The 22,547-nt window shown below is 37.6% G+C and overlaps 1 protein-coding gene across 5 annotated transcripts in view; it reads left to right on the forward strand.

The window, feature by feature from the left end:
* NTRK3 (neurotrophic receptor tyrosine kinase 3) overlaps positions 1-22,547 on the forward strand; it is a 402,674-nt gene that overhangs the window by 365,219 nt on the left and 14,908 nt on the right. For 3 of the 5 annotated variants that reach the window (XM_037987726.2, XM_037987720.2, XM_073013050.1), the window contains 2 exons: positions 14,219-14,260; positions 19,534-19,692. In XM_037987726.2, coding sequence (XP_037843654.2) covers positions 14,219-14,260; positions 19,534-19,692 — 201 coding nt within the window. The remainder of the gene's footprint in view (positions 1-14,218; positions 14,261-19,533; positions 19,693-22,547) is intronic. The other 2 variants (XM_037987721.2, XM_037987722.2) reach the window with 1 other exon arrangement.

Below are 22,547 nucleotides of genomic sequence, written 5' to 3' on the forward strand. Positions count from 1 at the left end.
CTGTTTATATGCTGGATTATGTTTATTGATTTGCGAATGTTGAACCAGCCTTGCATCCCAGGGATGAAGCCCACTTGATCATGGTGGATAAGCTTTTTGATGTGTTGCTGAATCCGGTTTGCCAGTATTTTATTGAGGATTTTTGCATCGATGTTCATCAGGGATATTGGTCTAAAATTCTCTTTTTTTGTTGTGTCTCTGCCAGGCTTTGGTATCAGGATGATATTGGCCTCATATAAATGAGTTAGGGAGGATTCCCTCTTTTTCTATTGTTTGGAATAGTTTCAGAAGGAATGGTACCAGCTCCTCCTTGTACCTCTGGTAGAATTCGGCTGTGAATCCATCTGGTCCTGGACTTTTTTTGGTTGGTAGGCTATTAATTATTGCCTCAATTTCAGAGCCTGCTATTGGTCTATTCAGGGATTCAACTTCTTTCTGGTTTAGTCTTGGAAGAGTGTAAGTGTCCAGGAAATTATCCATTTCTTCTAGATTTTCCAGTTTATTTGCATAGAGGTGTTTATAGTATTCTCTGATGGTAGTTTGTATTTCTGTGGGGTCGGTGGTGATATCCCCTTTATCATTTTTTATTGCGTCTATTTGATTCTTCTCTCTTTTCTTCTTTATTAGTCTTGCTAGCGGTCTGTCAATTTTGTTGATGTTTTCAAAAAACCAACTCCTGGATTCATTGATTTTTTGGAGGGTTTTTTGTGTCTCTATCTCCTTCATTTCTGCTCTGATCTTAGTTATTTCTTGCCTTCTGCTAGCTTTCGAATGTGTTTGCTCTTGCTTCTCTAGTTCTTTTAACTGCGATGTTAGAGTGTCAATTTTAGATCTTTCCTGCTTTCCCTTGTGGGCATTTGCCCGGCTAATTTTTGTATTTTTTTTTTTTTAAGTAGAGACAGAGTTTCACTGCGTTGGCCATGCTGGTCTTGAACTCCTGACCTCAGGTGATTCACCCGCCTCAGCCTCCTAAAGTGCTGGGATTACCCGGCCTAGAATCCCTGATTCAAGGATCCAATGCCATTTTCTTAAAGCTGGTGGGATATTCAATCAGTAAGAGATATTATTAATGTCGCTTAAAGGATAACTCAGTGAGCCCATTCCTAGCTAAGTTTGCCTTTTGTGGAAAAAACAAAAAAGAAGCTTCACGCACAGAATATGCAGTCACTGAGCCTAGTCCACAGTAGAAAATGGCACATTCTAACCAGCCCAGTCTTGTCTTCAAAATTCACTTCAGTTGCTCCTCCTGAGTGTCTAGGCCCGTCTTTTGTAAACAGCCTGAATCCAAGGATCCAGACCGGCAGTCACACAGATCTGGCAGCTCCTTTAAACTGCTTCCAGCACTTAGGTGGAACTGTGTTGAACCTGCAAAACCCACAAAAAGAAAGACTTGGAGTGCGGCAATAGATTAACTTCTATCTTTGGCTCTTCCATGCTGACTGGCTGGCATATCATCCCTGAAGTGGTTTCTCATCCATACATTTGGGATTATTGTCTCATTGTAAGGGTAATTGGGCAGAATGTCTAAGTCCTTAGAAAAAACGGGAAGTGCTGTGTAACATACATGATCATAATCATTGAGAAATTAGCATCTTTCTTTTTTTTTTTTTTTTTTTTTTTTGAGACAGAGTCTCGCGCTGTCGCCCAGGCTGGAGTGGAGTGCAGTGGCCGGATCTCAGCTCACTGCAATCTCCGCCTCCCGGGTTTGCGCCATTCTCCTGCCTCAGCCTCCTGAGTCGCAGGGACTACAGGCGCCCGCCACTTCGCCTGGCTATTTTTTGTATTTTTTAGTAGAGATGGGGTTTCACTGTGTTAGCCAGGATGGTCTCGATCTCCTGACCTTGTGATCCGCCCGTCTCGGCCTCCCAAAGTGCTGGGATTAGATTCAAAGTATTATGTATGTGCAGGTGTATTGAAGCCTTGCCATGCCTCTGTTTCACTTACTATCTCATTTAATTTCTGCACATGTTCTGAGTGTGTTATTATTCCCATTTTTATGCACAAGGAAGTCAAGTCTTCCAGAGGTTAAATAAATTCTCTATGATTGCTTAGCTAGCAAATAGCATTGGCTGAGTTATACACTATTCTCTTCATTCTTTTAGATCCTCTATTTCCTTATTCTATATACACATTTCTGATATGTTATAATTTTTACATATTTTTGGCCTCTAACTATTTAGCACAGTCAATCTTGTTTGAAAGAAATTATCTTATTTTGGCTCAATAAGTCTGAATCTAAACTAGAACCTAACTCTGAGTACCTGAGGTATGCAGGGTCAGATTTTTCAAAATCTAGGATCATTAAAAGGATGTATTCTGCCATTCTTTACTTATCAATATGATATTATAACCTGCGTTTGGGGGCTGAGTGGATCCCTTTGAATCTGGTGTGATCCATGGATCTGAACTTAGTTGAGCCCTCCAGCTTTGTTGAGTGACTTGAACTCTTTCAACATTATCTTAAAGTTTGTTTCCACTAGAAGATATTAGTGCAGCCAGGAGGCCCCAGTCTAGCCATTCACAAAAGGAAATAAGGGTCAAATTATTTTTCATCTCATATCTTTGGAGTTGAAATGTCTGCTCTCTAAAAAAATACATTGCTTGGGGACAGTAAAGGACAATGAGGTCTCAGAAAGAGTGCTAGAATTTAGGCAGGATGAAGAAAGAGGGAAACAAAATAAGTTATAAAAGGCATGTGTTCCTGGGGCTTCCCTCAGAACTTTGCTCCTGGCAGATGCAGCTCTAGGTAAGAGAACTGGGGAGAATCACAATGGGCCTATTGATCCTCTAGGCTCACACTGCTAAACAGCTTGGCTCTCAACTCCTTGTATTTTTGGAAGACTCCTAGGGTTTTTCCTAATCCTGGGGCTAGAGGCTCAGACTGAGACAGCCATTCCACTGAGATTCTGCTAAATGGATGCTGTTTGTGTAAACTGTCAGAAAGCCCTGCTCTGAGGAAGCAATACTATAATGATGTCTTTGTGAGTTTTCTCTGCATTTTGCCTCCAAAGAATCTCAAGCACCTACTAGACCCGGGGCTGAGATATCCAGTTTGTCTATAAGAAGCTAGATTATAGTCTGTCCTACTTTACTGGGAAGAGGAGAGGCAAAAAGAAGGCCAACAATTCTGACTTGATAAGTCAGAACTCTGATGTCACTGTAGAAAAGTCATAATCTCTTGTATAAAGCTTGCACCTGTGGAGTTTCCACAACTGGGGTGAGGCCACAGAAGGACATATATTTGTGAGTGTGTACTCATGTATTGTAGATCAGAAATCAAAAGGATATCCAAACTAATATATCCCTAAGGCATGCACCCACACAAACTGGGGAGAACACAGAGTTCTACCAGGTGACTCAAAGTCCATATATATCAGGGTAGAAAGAAGGAAAACTATAGAACTGTTGACGAATAGAGTCAAACTCTGTAAAATGTATAATTTTTTCCTTTTTATTTGGAGACGGAGTCTCACTCTGTCACCAGGCTGGAGTGCAATGGTGCGATCTTGGCTCACTGCAACCTCTGCCTCTCAGGTTCAACCAATTCTCCTGCCTCAGCCTCCTGAGTAGTTGGGACTACAGGTGTGCACCACCATGCCCAGCTAATTTTTGTATTTTTAGTAGAGACGGGGTTTCACCACGTTGACCGGGATGATCTCAATGTCTTGACCTTGTGATCCGCCTGCCTCGCTCTCCCAAAGTGCTGGGATTACAGGCATGAGCCACTGCACCTGGCCTGTAAAATATTTTGAGATTTATTCTGAGTCAAATATGAGTGACCAAGGCCTTGGCCAGTGACTCAGCCCTCAGGAGGTCCTGAGAACATGTGCCCAACATGTTCGGGGTATAGCTTGGTTTTATATATTTTTAGGGAGGCATGAGATATCAATCAAATACACTTTGGAAATATATTTGTTTGGTTCAGAAAGGTGGGACAAGTCAAAGTGGGGAGAAGGAGGTGGGTTCCAGACTATAGGTAAATTTAAACATTTTCTGGTTGACAATTGGTTGAATTTATCTGAAGATCTGGATCAATGGAAAGGAATGTTCAGGTTAAGATAAAAGATTGTGGAGACCAAGTTGTACTGTGCAGAGGTATCTCCCAGAAAGCAGACTTCAGAGAGAGAATAGACTGTAAAATGTTTCTTATCAGACCTAACGGGGTGCCTGGCTCTTAGTTGATTATCTCCCAGATCTGGAAAGAAAGGAAGGAAAACAAAGGGGGAAGGAGATTCTCCATGTAATGTGGATTTTTCCCACAAGAGACTTTGCAGGGCAATTTCAAGGTATGGCAAGGAAACATATTTTGGAGTAAAACATTTTGAGTTTTTCCCTTGTTATGCCAAAGTCATATTGGAAAATAAGTCATGATATACAGGGTTAAATAAAACACATCTGATGAGAATTTATGGTTTGTAGGGCATACTCCCCAGAACCCTTAGATAGGAATTTGGGCAAGATAAAAAATTCAGAGCTTCGTCCTCAGAACCAAAATGTAAACCTCATGAGACTCAATTTGTCTATTTCTGATTTGTTTGCCTTTGTGTATGTATGCTATAGTCCAGTAATACATTTACATTAAAAACAATAACAAGGCTCTGTGGGACTTCATTTACTATTCTTAGTGACTTGGACAAGTCATTGCTTTTCTGGCCAAGATTTCTATGTCTGCAAGTAGGCTGGGTAACTTCCAGCCCTGTGTGTTTATTAGCTACAGCTTTAGTGTTGAATCTCTCCTTTCAAGCCCTGGATTCTGAGAAACTTGGATTTGAGGAGCTGGACAAGGTACAGTTACAGGGTAGGGCTGCCCCCGACTCCCCTGAAGATACACCAGGAATCCAGATGACATCTGGAGAGAAAGTAGGCTGAACCACCAAAGAGATAGGCCTAATAAATGATCAGGTGGCTGAGAAGAGAGCCAAAGAACTGGTTCACAATACAGCGATCAGTATCCACAACTCAGAATAGTCTCATAGTTAGATAGTGAGGAGAGAGTAGAGCAGGGGAAAGAGGAGAAAAGGAACTAAGGGATGGTTTCTGAAGGGCAGGCTCCTATTTCTAAGGCTCTGGCAGCCTCTCGCATATATGGAGAAGGAACTATTAAGAGAGACCAACAGTTGGAGAAGCGGGGCAGTGAGAAGGGTTCATCCCAGAAAGGAGGGCTATATCATTCTGATTAACTAGTTTAGAACAAAATCATTCTCTTTGCTGCTTGGAGACAGGACACATTAGAGGAAGACTTTGGGCCTTTCCTCCTCCATGTAGGCCATTTATTTCTGGAAATATCCAAGGGAAGTTTCACCAACCCCATACGATCAGGGAATGATCAGGGCAGGACCGACAGGCCCAGGTCTGTATCTATGACTGTACACACGATGCACATGCATTGTCAAGCACACATGTCCATCTAAACCACCTCCCCACAGTGTATGGATGTGTGTATGTATATTACATGTAGCTAACCCATTATATGCAGCCATGCATGTGAAATTCCCAAACTCTCTGGAACAAGAGTGCCGATGATTTTAAAAACTGTTATGGTGGCTGCTGGGACTGCTAGTGGGGTCATGTTCAGGGTGACTGCCAGCTGTAGCTGATGCCATCCTCAGACAGCCAAGCAAGGTGAAACAGGCCAAGACCACTGGGGCATATGGGAAACCAGATTTCCCAGGGAATGACGAAGGCATAGATTTAGCTTTTCATGTTTTCTTAATGCACATAACCACTTTTCTATGTGAATGGACATGCAATCAAGAAAGATTAAATTTTAATAAATAAAAAACAATGGCACTTACCATAAATGACACCCTTTACGACAATCTCTTGATAGACCATTTATCATTAACATACGTTGCCTAGGTTTTACCACTCTTCAGAGTTGTCTCCTCCAAAGTAGATGAGTTTCTTTCTCATGTACTTCAAACATTTCTGACTCAGCCCACGCAGATTAGGGAATACAGAGGAAGCTTGAATCCCTCCATTGGTTCCAGAAATATTATGCCCTGTGAATCCACACTTGCTCATCTTTGCTGGGTCTTGGTTTCTTTATCTGGAATATGGGTTACTTCGTGTCCTGTATACCTCATCAGAGTTGTGTGAGTGTTTTGAATCTCTTGGTGAGAAGCAGGCTTCTCTGTGTTTTTTGGAATCCACCAGCTGGCTCTTTCTGTAATTAGACACGGAAGCCTGAGAACCTTGTAGAACTTAGCTGAGTTTCTATTTAACCCAAAGCGGTGGGTTCCCTCTAACTGAAGAAAAGTTGCATTCACTCAATGGAAATGAGCAAGACAATTCTCTTTTCAGGAAAGGCTGGCTTAGAAGACAAGGGACAGTTGTGGTTGGGTGAGTTGGGAGGTAGGAGATTCCCCAGAGTGGAACACTGCCATGCAGGGCATTCTGCCCCAAGTATTACCTGGAGCCAGAGAATTTGAAGCCACTAGACTTTGAACACCTTCTGTACCACTTATTCCTGGCCTTGGGGAGTGGGACAAAGTGTGAGCCCTAAGGACATGAATGAAAGAGATGGGGCTTGGGAATTTCCGCGAGGCATCCCAGGGCTGGAGGTGAAACTGCTGCTCTTGCTCCCCTCCTGTCCCATTTTCTCAGTATATAGAGCTGATGGCCTGAGGAGGGGTAGGATACAGTCTTGGGGAAAGGCAAGAGGAGGACTCTGAACTTTGCATCACTGGATGCTCAGTCTCTGTACCTGTGGTCTTGAAATGTTTATGCTCCTATAAGAATGTTGAAAAAAATTATGTCCCTTGCGCATCTTAAGTTGCCATCAAAAATCTTCAAAGTAATTTTAAATAGTTGCATTCAATGTCATTTCCAGAACATTGTCAATATTGACATTAAAAATATATCATTCCTTTAACACATCTGATGAACTTTAAGTACCAGAGCAATTTGGTACATCATCTATTAAACACATGAACAAGTTCTTAAATAGTCAATTTTAAATGGCTCCTGTTCCTTGAATTTATATTTTCATTGTAGTTACCCCACTGAATTTTATCTTTATTTATTTTTATGCATAAAATCCTTTTATTGGCCACTCTAGCATAATTTACTGTGACAAAAATATATATGAAGATTTGAGTTTAGTTTTTAATGGCCAATGATCATACATTTCTAGATGTTAAGTGTTTTTGGTTTGAGTTATCATTATGATTATTAGTAATACACAGAAATTGGAAACTGATTAAGTTACAATTGTTAGTGATGCACAAAAAAAGACAGTCGACAAAATAATATACATATCAATTTTTGATGAATATAAAAGATAAGTAGAATATCAATGGAAATGCATCTTATATTTTTAATTAGTTCATGTATTAATTAATGGATGTTGTTTTAAACTAAGAAAGAAAATTGATGGAAAAGAAAGAAATTTTGTTATTGAAATGTGACTCAATTCTTTGAACTATTATTTAGTTATATTCCTAAAATCACATATTGGTCTCTTATCAAAAATTATTTTTAATCTTCTCCCAGCTGATAATTCTTTTAGGTTTGTATCTCTCCAGTTGTTTGAAAATAATCGAAAACTACCCAACTTACAAATGGATTTTTCCCCAGTCATTAGAGATTCATTTCAACACCTGTACCAGTATTTTATACAGTTCCTTCCATTGTACTCTGTAGCGTTTCACTCCTGAGATTTAGAGTGGGTGAGAAGTTTGTTCTTCCTTTTGGAGAGTGGTGTGTGTGTGTGTGTTTCTGTGTGTGTGTGTTTGTGTGTGTTGGGGGTGGGGGCAACTGGACAAGGGATTGATGGATCACAGGGGCTCTGCATTTAATTTTAGAAAAAATCCATGTGAGAGCTGTGCATCTGCAAAATCCCTCAAAACTATCCTTGCCTGAGTACATGCTGGAAAGACTTCATGTTCTGCATATTCTGGTTTGAAACCGCTTGTGTGGACACTGTACTGTATCTCTGCCTATTACATGGCATGGAAATTCTAGACCTCATCCCATGGGACAGTGGCCTCTTGCTCTTCAGGGTGTGTGTGGATAACGTGAGGTCTAGTAAAAAGTGCGCTTCCTCATGGACAATAACAAAAGACCGGAAACAATCAAAGGGCCTATTAATAGGAGGTTGATGGGAGAAACAGTGGCATCTTGGAATAGTACAGTGGAATCCTCTACAGCTGTAAAAAGAATGAGGGAACTTCAGTGAAAAAAGTCAAATATAGAACAGATATGGTAGTTACATTTTATCTAAGAGAGTGAAGAAGTGAATGTAAATCCATATTTGCTTATGTAAGAAATTTTATCTAATAGAGTGAAGAAGTGAATGTAAATTCATATTTGCTTATGTAAGAAATGATAGAAAGATAAACTAAAACCAAACAAAAATGATTATCTGGAGGAGGAAGAGAACAGGATGAGGAAAATCAGCAGAGGTGGAACAAAATTTTGCTTGAATGTACCTTGTTTTGTGGTTTTGACTTTGAAACAATGTCTCAGTTTTTACATCATTATAAAGCACCATTAAATCAAATGGAAAATAAAAAACAAAGCAAGTCCTAAAAATTAAAGGCAAAAATGAAACAAATAAGCCTAATTGTATATTACAGTGGTGGCTTCACCACACAGAAAGGAGTTACTACAAATGACTTTATTTTATTTTATTTTTTTAAATTTATTTATTATTATTAAACTTCAAGTTGTAGGGTACATGTGCACAACGTTCAGGTTTGCTACATATGTATACTTGTGCCAAACATGGCTATGTTTTCTATGTGCCCCTAGTAGGTAGATTCTAAGGACAGAAAGAGCTGCAAAGATTGTAGGTTGAAGGTTGTTTTCAGTAATCATATTATTAGTAATAATATTGAACTGTTATTTTGAAACTCTCTCTGATATACTGTATGTTATTTATACAAATTAGGATAAAGCAGGTAATATTATGAGTGTTAATAGGGATCAAGATTTTCTGCATGAGAAGAAACACAAATATAAAAGTAAAGAAGTAAAAGCTCTGTAATTCTAAATTTGATTTGAAAAAAACCAATACGAAGTCATGATGTTTTTTTTCTCTTAAGAATTTTTTTTCCTAGCTATTTTTACAACAAAGACCTAAAATAATAACCACCCCAGTAGAGATGAGCACTCCAATGATCCATGTTGTGGTCTTTAAATTCCATTGCCCTCCAAAACCATCCAGGAATCCCTGGAGATATGACTGATTCAAAGGCTGGAGTAGAAAACGTAAAAGATAAGCCTAGAGTGTTATTTTATGTCAGAAAGCAGGGATGCTATGAAGACTGTTCATTGGCGTTATGTGAGAAGACACAGGCATAGGCTTTCATTTCCCAAAGATGAAACAGCAAGCTTCAGAAATAATAACTGCTAACTACGATAGAATGAAACACTTCAAGTGTGTGTGTGTGTGTGTGTGTGTGTATGTGTGCGTGCACGTTTAAAGAGCAAGCATTGGTAATGCTTTTCAAAACCAAAACAAACCAAAACAATCCTCTCGTTGGTCACCTCTGGAGGATACTATGGGATGAATTCGTTATTCTAATAACTAGTAATAAAGAAAACGAATTTATCTTACCTGTCCTGTATAAACTGTTTCCAGTGTAGCCTAATAGCTGATGAAAGGAACTTTTTATTTTTAAAAGATTTCCAGCTAATAGATGCAGAAGGAATACCATAATTATAATGTCATCCTTTTGCAGCCACTAATGAAATAATGGACCTGGGCAATGATCATCAGTGGCTGCTAAAATTGCTAGGTGAAAGGGAACTTTATAATAATCAGATTGAATCCAGTGATCAGTCTTAACAGCACAAAGAAGTTTGTCTCGTGTTGTGTTACAGAAAGAAGCAAACAGCACCATTTATGAACCCAGAACTAATCCGGGCTCTGGATACCTAGTCAGGTATCATCAAGTGTTCCTGATGATAGGAAATGCAGTAAGTAGAGGAACAGGTGAAATGACCCATGGGGATACAGTGAAATAAACAGACTGTGAGAATTTTGTGGGACAAGTGACCTGGGATCTTCAACAATCAATCAATCAATCAATCAATGGAAAGTTGGGGCAGAAGGTAGGGGAATCCTATAGATTAAGAGACCCTAGGAGACATTGCTAGATGTGATGTGTGGATCTTTTCTGGATCCAACTTTCAGAAATCACTTGAAAACATTTGGGAAATTTTGACACTGAATGGTATTTGGTGTTAAGGTGTTATTAGTATTTTGATAATGCTACAACAAAACCATATGTTTCTGGTTCTCCTACCCTTTGAATCTAAGTCAGAGGCCACCCAACTCTGTAAAAGATCATATAGTAAATATTTTAGGCTTTGCAGGTGGCCCCTGTTGCAACTTTAAGGTGATCTCTTCTGTAACTATTCAACTCAGCCCATGTATTATGGAAGCAATCACAGACAATATGGAAACTAATGAGTCAGGCATGGTGCCATGTGCCTGTAATCAGAAACTCAGGAGGCAGAGGGAGGAGAATTGCTTGAAGCCGGGAGGTGGAGGTTGCAGTGAACTGAGATCCTGCCACTGCACTCCAGCCTGGGCGACAAAAGTGAGACTCTGTCTAAAAAAAAAAAATAAAAAAATAAAAAAATAAAAATAAGGGAAGTAATGAGCATGGTTTTATGCCAGTAAAACTCTGTTTCCAATAACAAGTGACAAGCTATAATTTGTTGACCTCTGGTCTAATTCATTGGGTTTGCGGTAAAGCCTAGGAATGTATATTTTTGACAAGCATGCCAGGTGCTTATGATCAGGCAAACAGCCCTGGGAGGTGATTATAGTTATCCCTTCCATTTTCACACCAGAAAACAGGCTTGAGTAGGAAAAATGACTTGCCCAGGGATCTGCAGCTAGAAGGTAGCAGGGCTGTGTTTATAGGGGAAAATCCTGGCTGCCATGTCCCCTCTCTGCCACATTCACCCCACTGGAGGATGCTAAGGAGAAACAAGGAGAGAAGGCTGAGAATAGCGCAGGAGGAGAGAGAAGAAAGTTTTTCTGTGCGTTGTATCCCTAACTCAGCAGTCTTCTTTAGGATGAGGCAGAGGCAAAGGGAGTGAGACAGAGCCTGAACACGTGCAGAAAGCCTAGAAGATAAAAGGAAGATATTCTGGAGCATAATGTCAACTTCCTCACCAGGTCTGAAATCCAGAGTTGCCAGACTTTGCAAATAAAAATACAGGACACCTTGTTAAATTTGAATTTTAGAGAAAAAAAAAAAAACCCATATTTTTAGTACAAGTATGTTCCATGCAATATCTGGGACATAATTATAATTTTTTAAAATGTTTAACTGAAAGTCAAATTTAACTGGGCATCCTGTATTTAATCTGGCAGCCCTGCTAAGGTGTGAAGCAAATTAGTAAAAGCATTTAACAAAATATTGGTGGGAAAGGGGTCAAGGGCACCCCCTGCCGAGGGACTATGGGAATCACCAGGAAGCTGCTTACAGGGAAGGTTCAGAGTTCAGAGACTGAACTTCCTTGGCCTGGCCAGATTTTGGAATAGGCACTTGACCCTCTCCTGTAAGTTCTTGGTTTGTAGTTGACCTTGACATGGATATCCTAAAGCCTGAGTTGATCAGGCACCTCTGGTCTCTCTACACAAAATCCAGAATCATTCAGAACCCATCTGGTCTCCAGGTATAAAAGAAATTTTATGGAGATAGTGACATTCTCGTTCTGTTCCAGCTTGATCTCTAGTATACCGGGAGTGATCATTTTTCTGAGAAACAGTCTTAATAATGCAACCAGGATTGCATTCTTTAATTAGTGCTCATTCCCCATGAGCACTTTCAGCCTCCAAGATTTTTCAAACTCCCATCCTCTTTGTGAGCGTGTGTGATAGGGCAGGGAAAGGCAATGATTGGTGGAAGGTACCAAGGTACCTATGGGCGCTTCCCCAGTGCAATCCAAAGATCTGTTTTCCTCCAAGTACTTATTTTTATTTCTAGAATCATTCCTTGGAATATTTCCTGTGCATTATTACTTACATCTCTTTTTTCAGGGTTCAGTCTTAAAATACTTAATTATCTCATTGAGAGCTTGGGTCAGTAGCTAATATTTCTTATGCAGTGCTTGGGCAAGGTACCTTATTTTCATCTGTGATAAGGGGGTGATAAAAGCTTCTATCACACAGGAATGGAGAGAGCTTAAATAAGGGATGTATGTAACATGCAGTGGCCAGCACTCATTATTAATTAATTAGCACTACTCTTATTGCTCATATTACTGTTTTTGGTTAGTTTATGTCTGGCTAAGTTTTACCATGAGATATATTTGTCAATAATTTTCTACCAGGGAAGGCGTTGACCACTACCTTTCCCAAACAGGGTCTCTCCAAAGAATGATATTGGTCAGCTTGGAGGAAAATCAGCCTGGATTTTTATGGGAAATAAGGAAATTTGAGGAAATTAGGTTTGTTATGCTGCACAGTAGCATGTAAAGACACACACAATGAACAGTTACTGTACTTTGTGTATACACTTTTGCACTTAACGATGCTCAATGGGTTTTTACATACATAATCTCATTTTAGGCAGATTGTTGCTTCACAGATTGTATCTTATTTTGAAGATAAGGAAACTGAAGTGCAAAGGGTGTTAAGTGCTTGTCAAAAGTGACATTTAGAACCCAGCGCTTCTGACTTCCAATGTCATGCTCTTTGTTGTATCACAGGCTTCTTGAAATATTTTATTACTAGTCCACTCCTGGAAGAATGGTGTATAAACTTCATCCACATTGGCTGTGCTGCTTGGTGAGAATTTCGAAGATTCTTCTCAGGGGAGCCTCTGTGACCAATTAATATCCTTCTGACATTTTTTTTTTGCTCGAATACTTAAGCGCATCACAGTTTACACCCAGGACACTTGTCTGTAAAATTGGAGCTTTCAATCTGGAATACCTCTTCTGGATTGTGTTTAAAATTATGAAATGAGACACACACCAGCATCAATTTGTAAGACTCCATTATTGAAAATTTTTCACCAAGAGAAATGTTCCTATATTCCAGACTTATATTTTTTTTAAATCAACAAACCAAGTGCAATAAACCAGTCTACAATATTCTATCACAAACGTAATTTTTCTTTTAAAAATATTAATTTTTTAATATAGTAAATAGAACTTAAATATAAGGAAACCTGGTTTCCTTATATTCACACTTTTTTTTACTGTTTTTAAATTTTCAAATGTGATACATGATTATCACAAAATTTCAAACAGCATAGGAATATATATATATATATATGTGTGTGTTTATGTGTGTGTGTGTGTATATATATAGATATAGCAAAAAATGGGTTTTTCTCTTTGGTCACTACTCATACACTATAGAGGAAGCCACTGGTTTGTTGGTTTTCAACATGCATTTTCAAGGTTACATGGTATCACTATATATTTGCATCTGTATCCACATATACATTTTTACATGAATAAGAATACTAAAATATATTTCTCAATACCTTGTGTTGTCACTTAATATATCTTAGATATATTTACATATCAGTACACATAGCTCTACTATATTCTTTTTAACTGATGTGTATAACTTGAACAGTGAACACATTTTTGCCTTTAGAATGAATGAAATAAACATCTTAAACTAAACATTTTTGCTTACTTGAGTGAATATCTTTCTAAGACTCCTAGAGGTGAAATTCCTGGGTTCAAAGTCACTTGCACCTTTAATGTCGACAGATTCTACCAAGCTGACCTCAGAAAAAGCAGAAACATTTCTCACCAGTGGCGTTTGAGAATAACTCTTTCCTCACCCCTCTCAAACACAAGATAGTATCATTTTTTTTCAATCTTTCCCAATTGACATTCAGAAATGTATGTTTCTGTTATTTTAATTGACATCTTTTCACATGTTTGTGGCCATTTCTAGTCCTTTTGTGGATCATCTGTTCTTATCCTGTATTCATTTTTCTGTTGGGTTGCTTTTCTTAACTAATTTGAAGGAGCACTTTGTATTATATGGATTTTAATTCTTTGTCTGTTACATATATTGTACTTTTTTGGTCATTTGTCTTTTAGCTATGCTTATGTTGTCTTTTGCCATGCAAAAGCATTTAATTTTTGTAAGTTGTATCTCTAAATCTTATTCTTGATGGCTTCTTGAACATGTGTCTTATTTAGGAAGGCCTTCCTTTTCTGAGGGTATAGAATACTTTTCTAAGTTTTCTTCTAATATTATTATTGTTTTGTTTTTTATGTTTAGCTCTTTAATCCATCTGGAAATGATTTTTGTATATGGTGTGAGGTAGGTATCTAAGTGTATTTTTTTAAATGAATAGTTCATTGTCCCAATACTTTAATTACTAACCCATTGTTTCATATATTAAATTCGAATATTTATACATGGGTCTGCCTCTGGACTCTCTAGTTTGTTCCATTAATAAATTTGTCTATCCTATGCCAAAATGCAATGTGTTCATTACATAGTTTGATAAAATGCTTTGCTATCTGATAGAGTAACTCTCCGTTGTTGTTCTATTTCAAGTATATCTTAGTTTTTATCCAATAATTACTACTTTAGATGAAGTTTGGATTCATCTTGTCAATTTCCATATACCATTTCATTTCAGTTTTCATATATATTGTGTTAAATTTTCAGATTAATCTAAAGGAGAAATGAAAGATGTATAACATTGAGTCTTCCTATTCAAGGAAATGATACAACTTCTCATTTATTCAGATCTTCTTTTGTTTTTCAATGCTTTTATTTAAATAACCTTGGGCATTTTCTGCTGAGGTTTATGCCAAGGTGCTTTAAACACTTTTGTTGTTATTGTACAAACAATCTTATTTTCCATCGTATTTTGAAGTCATTGCCACTGGCATGTGAGAATAGTTTGATTTTTGTGTGTTTCTCTTCAGATAATGGTTCTAACTGCTTTTTAGTTCATTGTCTTGAATAGTCATATCATATTCAGACAACAGCAGTTTGACATTTTTTTCAATATTTCTATCCCATTTAAAAAAATTCTTGCTTTATTGCATTGGTTGGGACCTCTTGAAAAATGTCACATAAAATTTGTGATAGAAGATACCTTATATTTTCCTAAAGTTTTGTCAGTAAATATGATATTTAGAATATTCAATAAAGGAAGTTACCTTCTGTGAATTAGACTTTTAATTAGAAAAATATGTTGGGAATTTTTGGCATTTTTGAAAAGATGGTTTTTCTTCTTTTATCTTTTAATTTGGTAAATTTAACAGTAGGTTTCCTAAGGTTGAGACATTCTTACATTTCTAGGGTAAACCTTATTGAGCTGTAATATCGAATTCTTGTAATATATTGCTGATTTGATGTAATATTTTATTCATATTTGGAGAGTATATTCATAACAGATAGTTTTACACACATATAGATAACTATGTGTATTGATATTTATTATGTAAATGTATATGTAAAGCTGATTGACTGATTTTGTCTTCAGGGATATTTAAACCACATAGAATGGTTTAGGAAAGTTTCTGTCTTCTTTTGCTATGAAAAAGTATGAATAAGACAGAAAACTTTAATAGAACTCACCCAGAAAACCATCTGAACCTTCTACATTTTTAATGTATAGATTTTTTTTTACTACAATTGTGGTTTTTGTATTCAACTTTTCTATTTATCTTAACTTTTTAAAAATTAATATTTTTTAGTAAACCAATTAATGCATGCACACTTTCAAATTTATGGCTATAACATTCTTAACATTTTACATTTGTCTCCTCTACATCCCTTGTTAATCTTGTCAAAAGCTTATGTAACTTTTGAGAGAACTAAAAATTGATTGTGTAGATCAATTCTGATTTTTATTTTCCTTTTGGCTGGTTGCTTTGCTTTGTTTGTTTTACACAGACTAATCAGTATTTATTTTATTTTATTGTTTATTTCTTCTTACTTTCCTTGCATTTGTTTAGTGACTCTTTACTGCCTTTTTTTTTTTTTTTTTTTTTTGCTGAATCCTTATTTAATTTAATTACATTTTCACTATTTTAAAAATAAATGCTTAAATGATGTAATGTTTTTTCAAAAATTACTTTAGTTGTATTTCATAGATTTCAAGAAATGGGACTTTAGTTACTGTTACAATAAATACTTTTACATTTTATTTTCAATTTTTTCTTTACCAAATAATTTAATTGACCAAAGACAACTTTTAAAAAATTATTTTTTTCTTATTAACTTCTATTTTATTATATTTGATACAGAAAATGTTTCTTATTTTTACTTCATATTTATTTTTTATCTTGCAATTCCAGATTTCCTTTGAGATTTGATATGTCATTGGTTTTTATAAATGTTTTTTAGGTAATTGAAAATAATGTGCAATTTTTTAAGGAAGCTAAAAGATGCAATCACAACACTCATATCTACTTATTGAAATTCATTATTTGTATTTTTAAAGTGTATCTTCATTTATGTTGTCTTCTTGATCTTTCAATTTTTGAAGCATTTTAGTTTTCTATTATAATGATAACTTTGTCAGTTTTCTTTTATTTATAATTTGTTTTTACTCTTTATATATATACACACACACATATGTATTATTTCTATATATTTTTATAAATTATTATATAGTGCTGCTATGTTAATTGGAGCATAAACTTCATCATCATAATGGTGAATTTTACCAGCTTTAAATATAATATTAAGTATTATATAAATTTAATATAAATTATTTAGCCTCACTTTAATTTTTGACATTTTGAATCCTTTTTTTCACATATATATGAAACAACAGACAATGTGTAAATCACGATAAAAGAAATGTAATTGGCTATATATATCTGTATATGCATATATATATATACACACATGTATATGCACATATATGCATATATGTAGCAATTATATTTTTCTTTTATGTATGGTTGTATTTTTAGCACTCTTCCATTTTAAATGTTTTCTGCTATTTTGTTTTAGACATGTCTATTTTAAATAACATGCAACTTGATTTTTTTAACCTAAATTTCTCTCTCTTAAGAGGTAGTATAACTCATTTGTACTTGTTGTCTCTAGTGGTGTTTTCTAAGCTTCATTTTCATTTTGTGCTTTTTAGTCATCATTATCCTACTCCCCCTTTCTGTAGTCTTTTTGGTATTAGTTAAAGATTTTGGCTTTATTAAAAAAATGGTTTGAAAGCTATATGTACTATTTCTATTCTAGAAGCTGCTTTAAAATTTTAGTAAGCATATTTAAATTTAAAATGTTAATCTCAACAATTAATCACTGTAAGCTTCTTTTTTCCTCTGTATAACACACAGCCTTTATCAGGCTTTTAATTATTTCTGTATCTACACTTCTATGCATTTATGATAGAAATTATTGGAAAGTTTCATTCCAGATAAGTATATTAGTCGTATCAGTGGTAGTACTAATGGCATTATTAGTATTATTATTTACTTTATGTCTCTATTTTACAGGAAGCCTTTATTAGTAATTGTATTACTTTTACTACCAAATTAACAACCTTTATTCAGATTTAAATTGCATTTTTGTGGCTTATATGCTCTGCAATTTTTGTTATGTTCCAATCATTGTATAGCTTGGGTTATTTTTTCTGTTTTTCTAGAATATGTATTCAATTAACTTGGCTCCTTTATTTTCTGAAAGGGTGTAAGTGGTAAACTTTCTGAGTCTTTGCTTGTCTGAAAGAAGTATCTTCAGTTGTCTTTACACTGGATACAAAGCTACCCTGATTAGAAAGTCCCAGGTTGAAAATAACTTTTCTGGCTAGGCACAGTGGCTCACGCCTGTAATCCCAGCACTTTAGGAGGCCAAGGTGGGTATATAACTTGTGGTCAGGAGTTCGAGACCAGCCTGACCAACGTGGTGAAACCCTGTCTCTACTAAAAATACAAAAATTAGCCAGGCATGGTGTTTCATGCCTACAATCCCAGCTACTCAGGAGGCTAAGGCAGGGGAATCGCTTGAACCCAGGAAGCGGAGGTTGCAGTGAGCGGAGATCGTGCCATTGCACTCCAGCCTGGGCAACAGGAGTGAAACTCCGTCTCAAAACAAAAACAAAAACAAAAAAAAGAAAAGAAAAATGGAAAGAAAAGAACTGTTCTGCAAACTTGTATTATCATTTATCTCCTAAAATTCTTCAAGTGATTAAGGCAAACATGATTTCCCTTTTTGGAAACAAGATTGCCCATCTCCCAAGTTATTCGTTTTTAATTATTCATTATTATTATTTCTCTAACTGACCCACCATAGAAATAAGAATTTTAGGCCAGGCGCGGTGGCTCACGCCTGTAATCCCAACTCTTTGGGAGGCTGAGGCAGTCGGATCACGAGGTCAGGAGATCGAGATCATCCTGACTAACATAGTGAAACCCCCGTCTCTACTAAAAATACAAAAAAAAAAAAAAAAAAAAAAAAAAATTAGCTGGGCGTGGTGGCAGATGCCTGTAGACCCAGCTACTAGGGAGGCTGAGGCAGGAGAATGGCATGAACACGGGAGGTGAAGGTTGCAGTGAGCCGAGATCACGCCACTGTACTCCAGCTGGGTGACAGAGCAAAACTCTGTATCAAAAAAAAAAAAAAAAAAAAAAAGAAGAAGGAAATAAGAACTTTAAGTAGTAATTCATCAGGACATATGTAGACAACTCTTTTTTCAATATTAAGTAGTTTTTTTAACAACGAATTCCATGTATTAGGCAAAAGTTTCAATTCCCAAAAATCTATTTACTAATGATGCAATTAGTTCCTGAGTTTTCACACATGCTGTGAATTTTCTCCCACTTATGCTAACTTTTCTAACTTGCTGGGCAGTGAGGAGTTCCCTAATGTTTTTCTCAGGGAAGGGTACCCTGGGTGTTTGTCCTTGTCAGTCACTTCTTCTTCCCCTTGGCTTTCAGTTTGGCAGATTCACAGGTGGTTGATATCCTCCTTAGGCTATTTTTAAAGACTCTCTTTACTGTCCTTCGAGATCTTACTAAGAACTGTAGTGAATTCTCTTTCTGTCCACCTCCTATCTTATTAGTACATGGTCTTCCATGCTTTTGGAATGTCTCTGTCTCCTTCCCTTGAAACACCGAGTTCTAAATTGTGGTGAGAGATTCAAGATTGTCAATTAGAAGCTAAAGTTCTCAAGTCAGATGCACACAGAATATACTGTGCCATTGCAGCAAAGAATCTAACCTGATGTTTGCAGATACTGATCCTTGGTGACTGGCATAGTCATTCTGCTGACTTCTTGCTGGACTTGCTCTTAAGGTTAGGTTTTTCTGTAGTGCTGGATTCTGAAATCTTCTCTCTCATTTCAGATTACCTTGTGATCTTTCTTCATGCTGAGTGCCAAGGAACCTACCTTCCCTCAGGTGTTATCTCTAGTTGCTAGTCTAGTTGTCTCCTTTATCATAGGTCTCCAAAGTCAGCATCTTCACACACCTCTGATAGAAGTTGCATAAAGCTGTGGCTATCTTAGAACAGGATGCATTAAAAGTGTGTCTATGTGTGAAGAGTGCTATAGATGACACTCATTCTGGCCATCTGGTCACCATGTGTGCCTCTATCTCAACCCCTTTTAGGTGGGAGGACATACCATGCTCCCCATTCGCTGGATGCCCCCTGAAAGCATCATGTACCGGAAGTTCACTACAGAGAGCGATGTGTGGAGCTTCGGGGTGATCCTCTGGGAGATCTTCACCTATGGAAAGCAGCCATGGTTCCAACTCTCAAACACAGAGGTAAAAAGGGGGTGCATAGGAATCTTGATTGCAGGAGGGTTGATAAGAGCTATCTCAGGTCAGGACTTGCACCTACTGAACAAGACATTAGGTGGGATTTAGAGCCAGCAGAGGGAATGTAGGCATTAGTGGGAGCAGAGAGCTTCTTAGTAGGGGGAAAAAAAAAATGAAACTGTAGGAAATGTGGTATAATTGTCAAAAGAGCATGAAATCAGATGTCTAAATTGAGACTTAAGTCATGGCTCTCTTAAATCTGCTACCCTGAAAAATCACAAATGTTTCACTGTGACAAAAAATGAAAACATAGAACAGCTATGAGTTTTTCAATTGTGCCATCTTGTGGAAACACCCACTACTTAGTATGCCCACATAATATGGGTGCACAAAGGTTTTAGGTATGCCAAGCCCAGGGATGTACCAGATGGTCAATTTGGGAAGGCCAGTTTTATAACTGATAGAGCCATGTGTGAACATCTAGGAATAAAATAAACCAGGTTTATTTTATTACTATGTTTTTTACTATGTTTATTGATATGTTTACTATTAAACATAGTGATAAATACACATTATATTTTTTATAATTGTGACTTGCAATAATGCAAAATGCTAGTAAACGTAAATTAATAGTAGCTGACATTTAGTGACAGGCAATTTTCTAAGCACGTTAGCTGTATTAATTCAGTAATTTTTGCAAAAACACCTGTTGAGATTCAGGTTAAATGATGGGGGTTTGCTTGAGGTACTGAAATGGGCTAGCCAGGGTCTCACAGGTAAGAGCCTCCAAGGCAGGGACAAAGCCGGGGGTGTGATCCTAGGACTCCTCTGCCTCCAGAGCCCATCAAGATGATTCTCAGTGATGCATGGACCATGCCGTGTTGCCCCAGGGAGTTCAGTGCAGTTCGTAGGCAGTAACTAGCTCAGTCTTTTATCCCAGCCAACCTATGAAACATTGTAATTCTTTTTATGGTTCTGTTTGCTGGGAAAATGTAAACACAGGAACCTTTTAGTATTGAAATCTTATTTGAATATTCAAGAGAGTGTCTTTCTTCTTGGAAGCTATGTTCGTCTTTGCTCTCCTATGTCTTGACCACTTAATTAAGTGAATTTCAAAAACTGAAAAGAAGTTATTTTTTAAAATGTGTACTATCTCATGATTCACAAGCTCAATGGGGCCTGACCACATTTCCCAAAGTAGAACAAAGTATTTTAACAATCTTTTAAAATAATGAAAGTATATATACTAGAACCCACTTGTTATGGTGTTTTAAAAAATTGCTACTGTTTTCCCAGGGGAGGAGGGGTTAGAAACACACACAGACACACAAACACACGCGCACACACATACACACACACACACCATTCATGCACCTGAACACTGCCTCCGTGTAGTTTGGTGGCCCCAGTAACAGAAGTTCTGGGCTGAGGTTGCTACTGGTCTTAACAGAAGACTCAGCCTCTGTTCTTGAGCTGGCTCCTAGTAGCTAATGGGGTGTTTGCAGTTTCTTCTAAGACTCACAGAGGTATTGGCCTTAAAGGCAGGCTTTCTGCCCTCAGCCACTTCCCCTACTCCACCCACCATAGCAGCCACATACTGATAGTCACTGATCATCAGTTTCTCCATGGAAATCAACAAACCTGGGTAGTCCAACATTAGAAGAGACACTCCCTGGTAACTTTGATCTTGGCATTAGCAGCTGCTACTGTAGTTTGAGCTGAATCTCTTTCCCTGGAGGTGAAGGTAATGGAGAGTGGAAATGGGGCTCTAATACGAATGGGAAATATGAGCAACTAGAGACTTATCAGGCTGGTAAAGAAATGAGCCGAGGGGCCATCACAAACTCCAGGGTGAATAGAACCAGGCGGATGCTGACACAATAATGGTTTGACCAGCCCTCCCAAAGTCAGCGTGACATGAGACAATACTGGAGACAAGGCACTGTTGAGCAGCATAGGGACATGCAAAGGAGAAAAAAGACAGTGTTCTTGCCTAATTACATACAGACTAATGGGGGCAGAGAAGGGAAATAATATTTGTTCAGCTGTTGAGCTAGAGATTATTCTGTGTATTTTTATCATTACGACCAATCTTTAAATGCAGAAATTGAAGTTCAGGGTCAGTGACTTGACCAAAGTTATGCAGTGATAGAGTTAGGGAGAAGTGACAACCTAAAAACTAGACAATGAGGCCTTGAAAATGCACATATTCATTGTTGGTAAAGAAGTGTCTTTGAGGAATTGGAAATGCATTGCAAATTATACACTTGGTTCTCAAGTGGCCTGCTGGGGTTGGCCAGCCACGCATTACTTGTTTTCTTCCTACTCCTCCTTATGGCCACTCCTTCAGCATGATGGACCATACAGTCCCTTTTCGTGGTCTCATTTCATCCTTACAATACTCCTGGGGGTGGTTAAGGCAGACATTTGATTCTATCTTATAGATGGGCATGCGGAGATACTGAGGTTAATGGACTTGAACTGGCCACCCAGAAGGCAGTGGTGAATCAAGCAGTTAGTCCTATTGTTAAGGACTTTAAGAGAAACTGGAAACATGGTTTAGTGCAAACGGCAGGGAAAGATGGGTCTTGCTGCAAAATGGTCCTATGTAATGACTCAGAGGCAAGTGTGGTGACGTGCACAGAGTCTGCAACTGGGAACCTGCCAGGAATGAGAGATAAGAGGAGACTGGCGTGCAGGGGCCAGAGGGTGCAGAGCTCCTTCAGGGGGGATTTCAAAGTGAGGCAGGCTCACGAGAGAGGGAGGGACAGGTCAGAAGCCCATGTCCATTATCAAGTGAAAAATAAATGCAGCTCAGTCATCCAGATGAGATTCAGGACTAGAGAAGAAAAGTGAGGTAA

Source organism: Chlorocebus sabaeus, chromosome 29, assembly GCF_047675955.1.
Source record: "Chlorocebus sabaeus isolate Y175 chromosome 29, mChlSab1.0.hap1, whole genome shotgun sequence".
Lineage (NCBI taxonomy): Eukaryota > Metazoa > Chordata > Mammalia > Primates > Cercopithecidae > Chlorocebus > Chlorocebus sabaeus.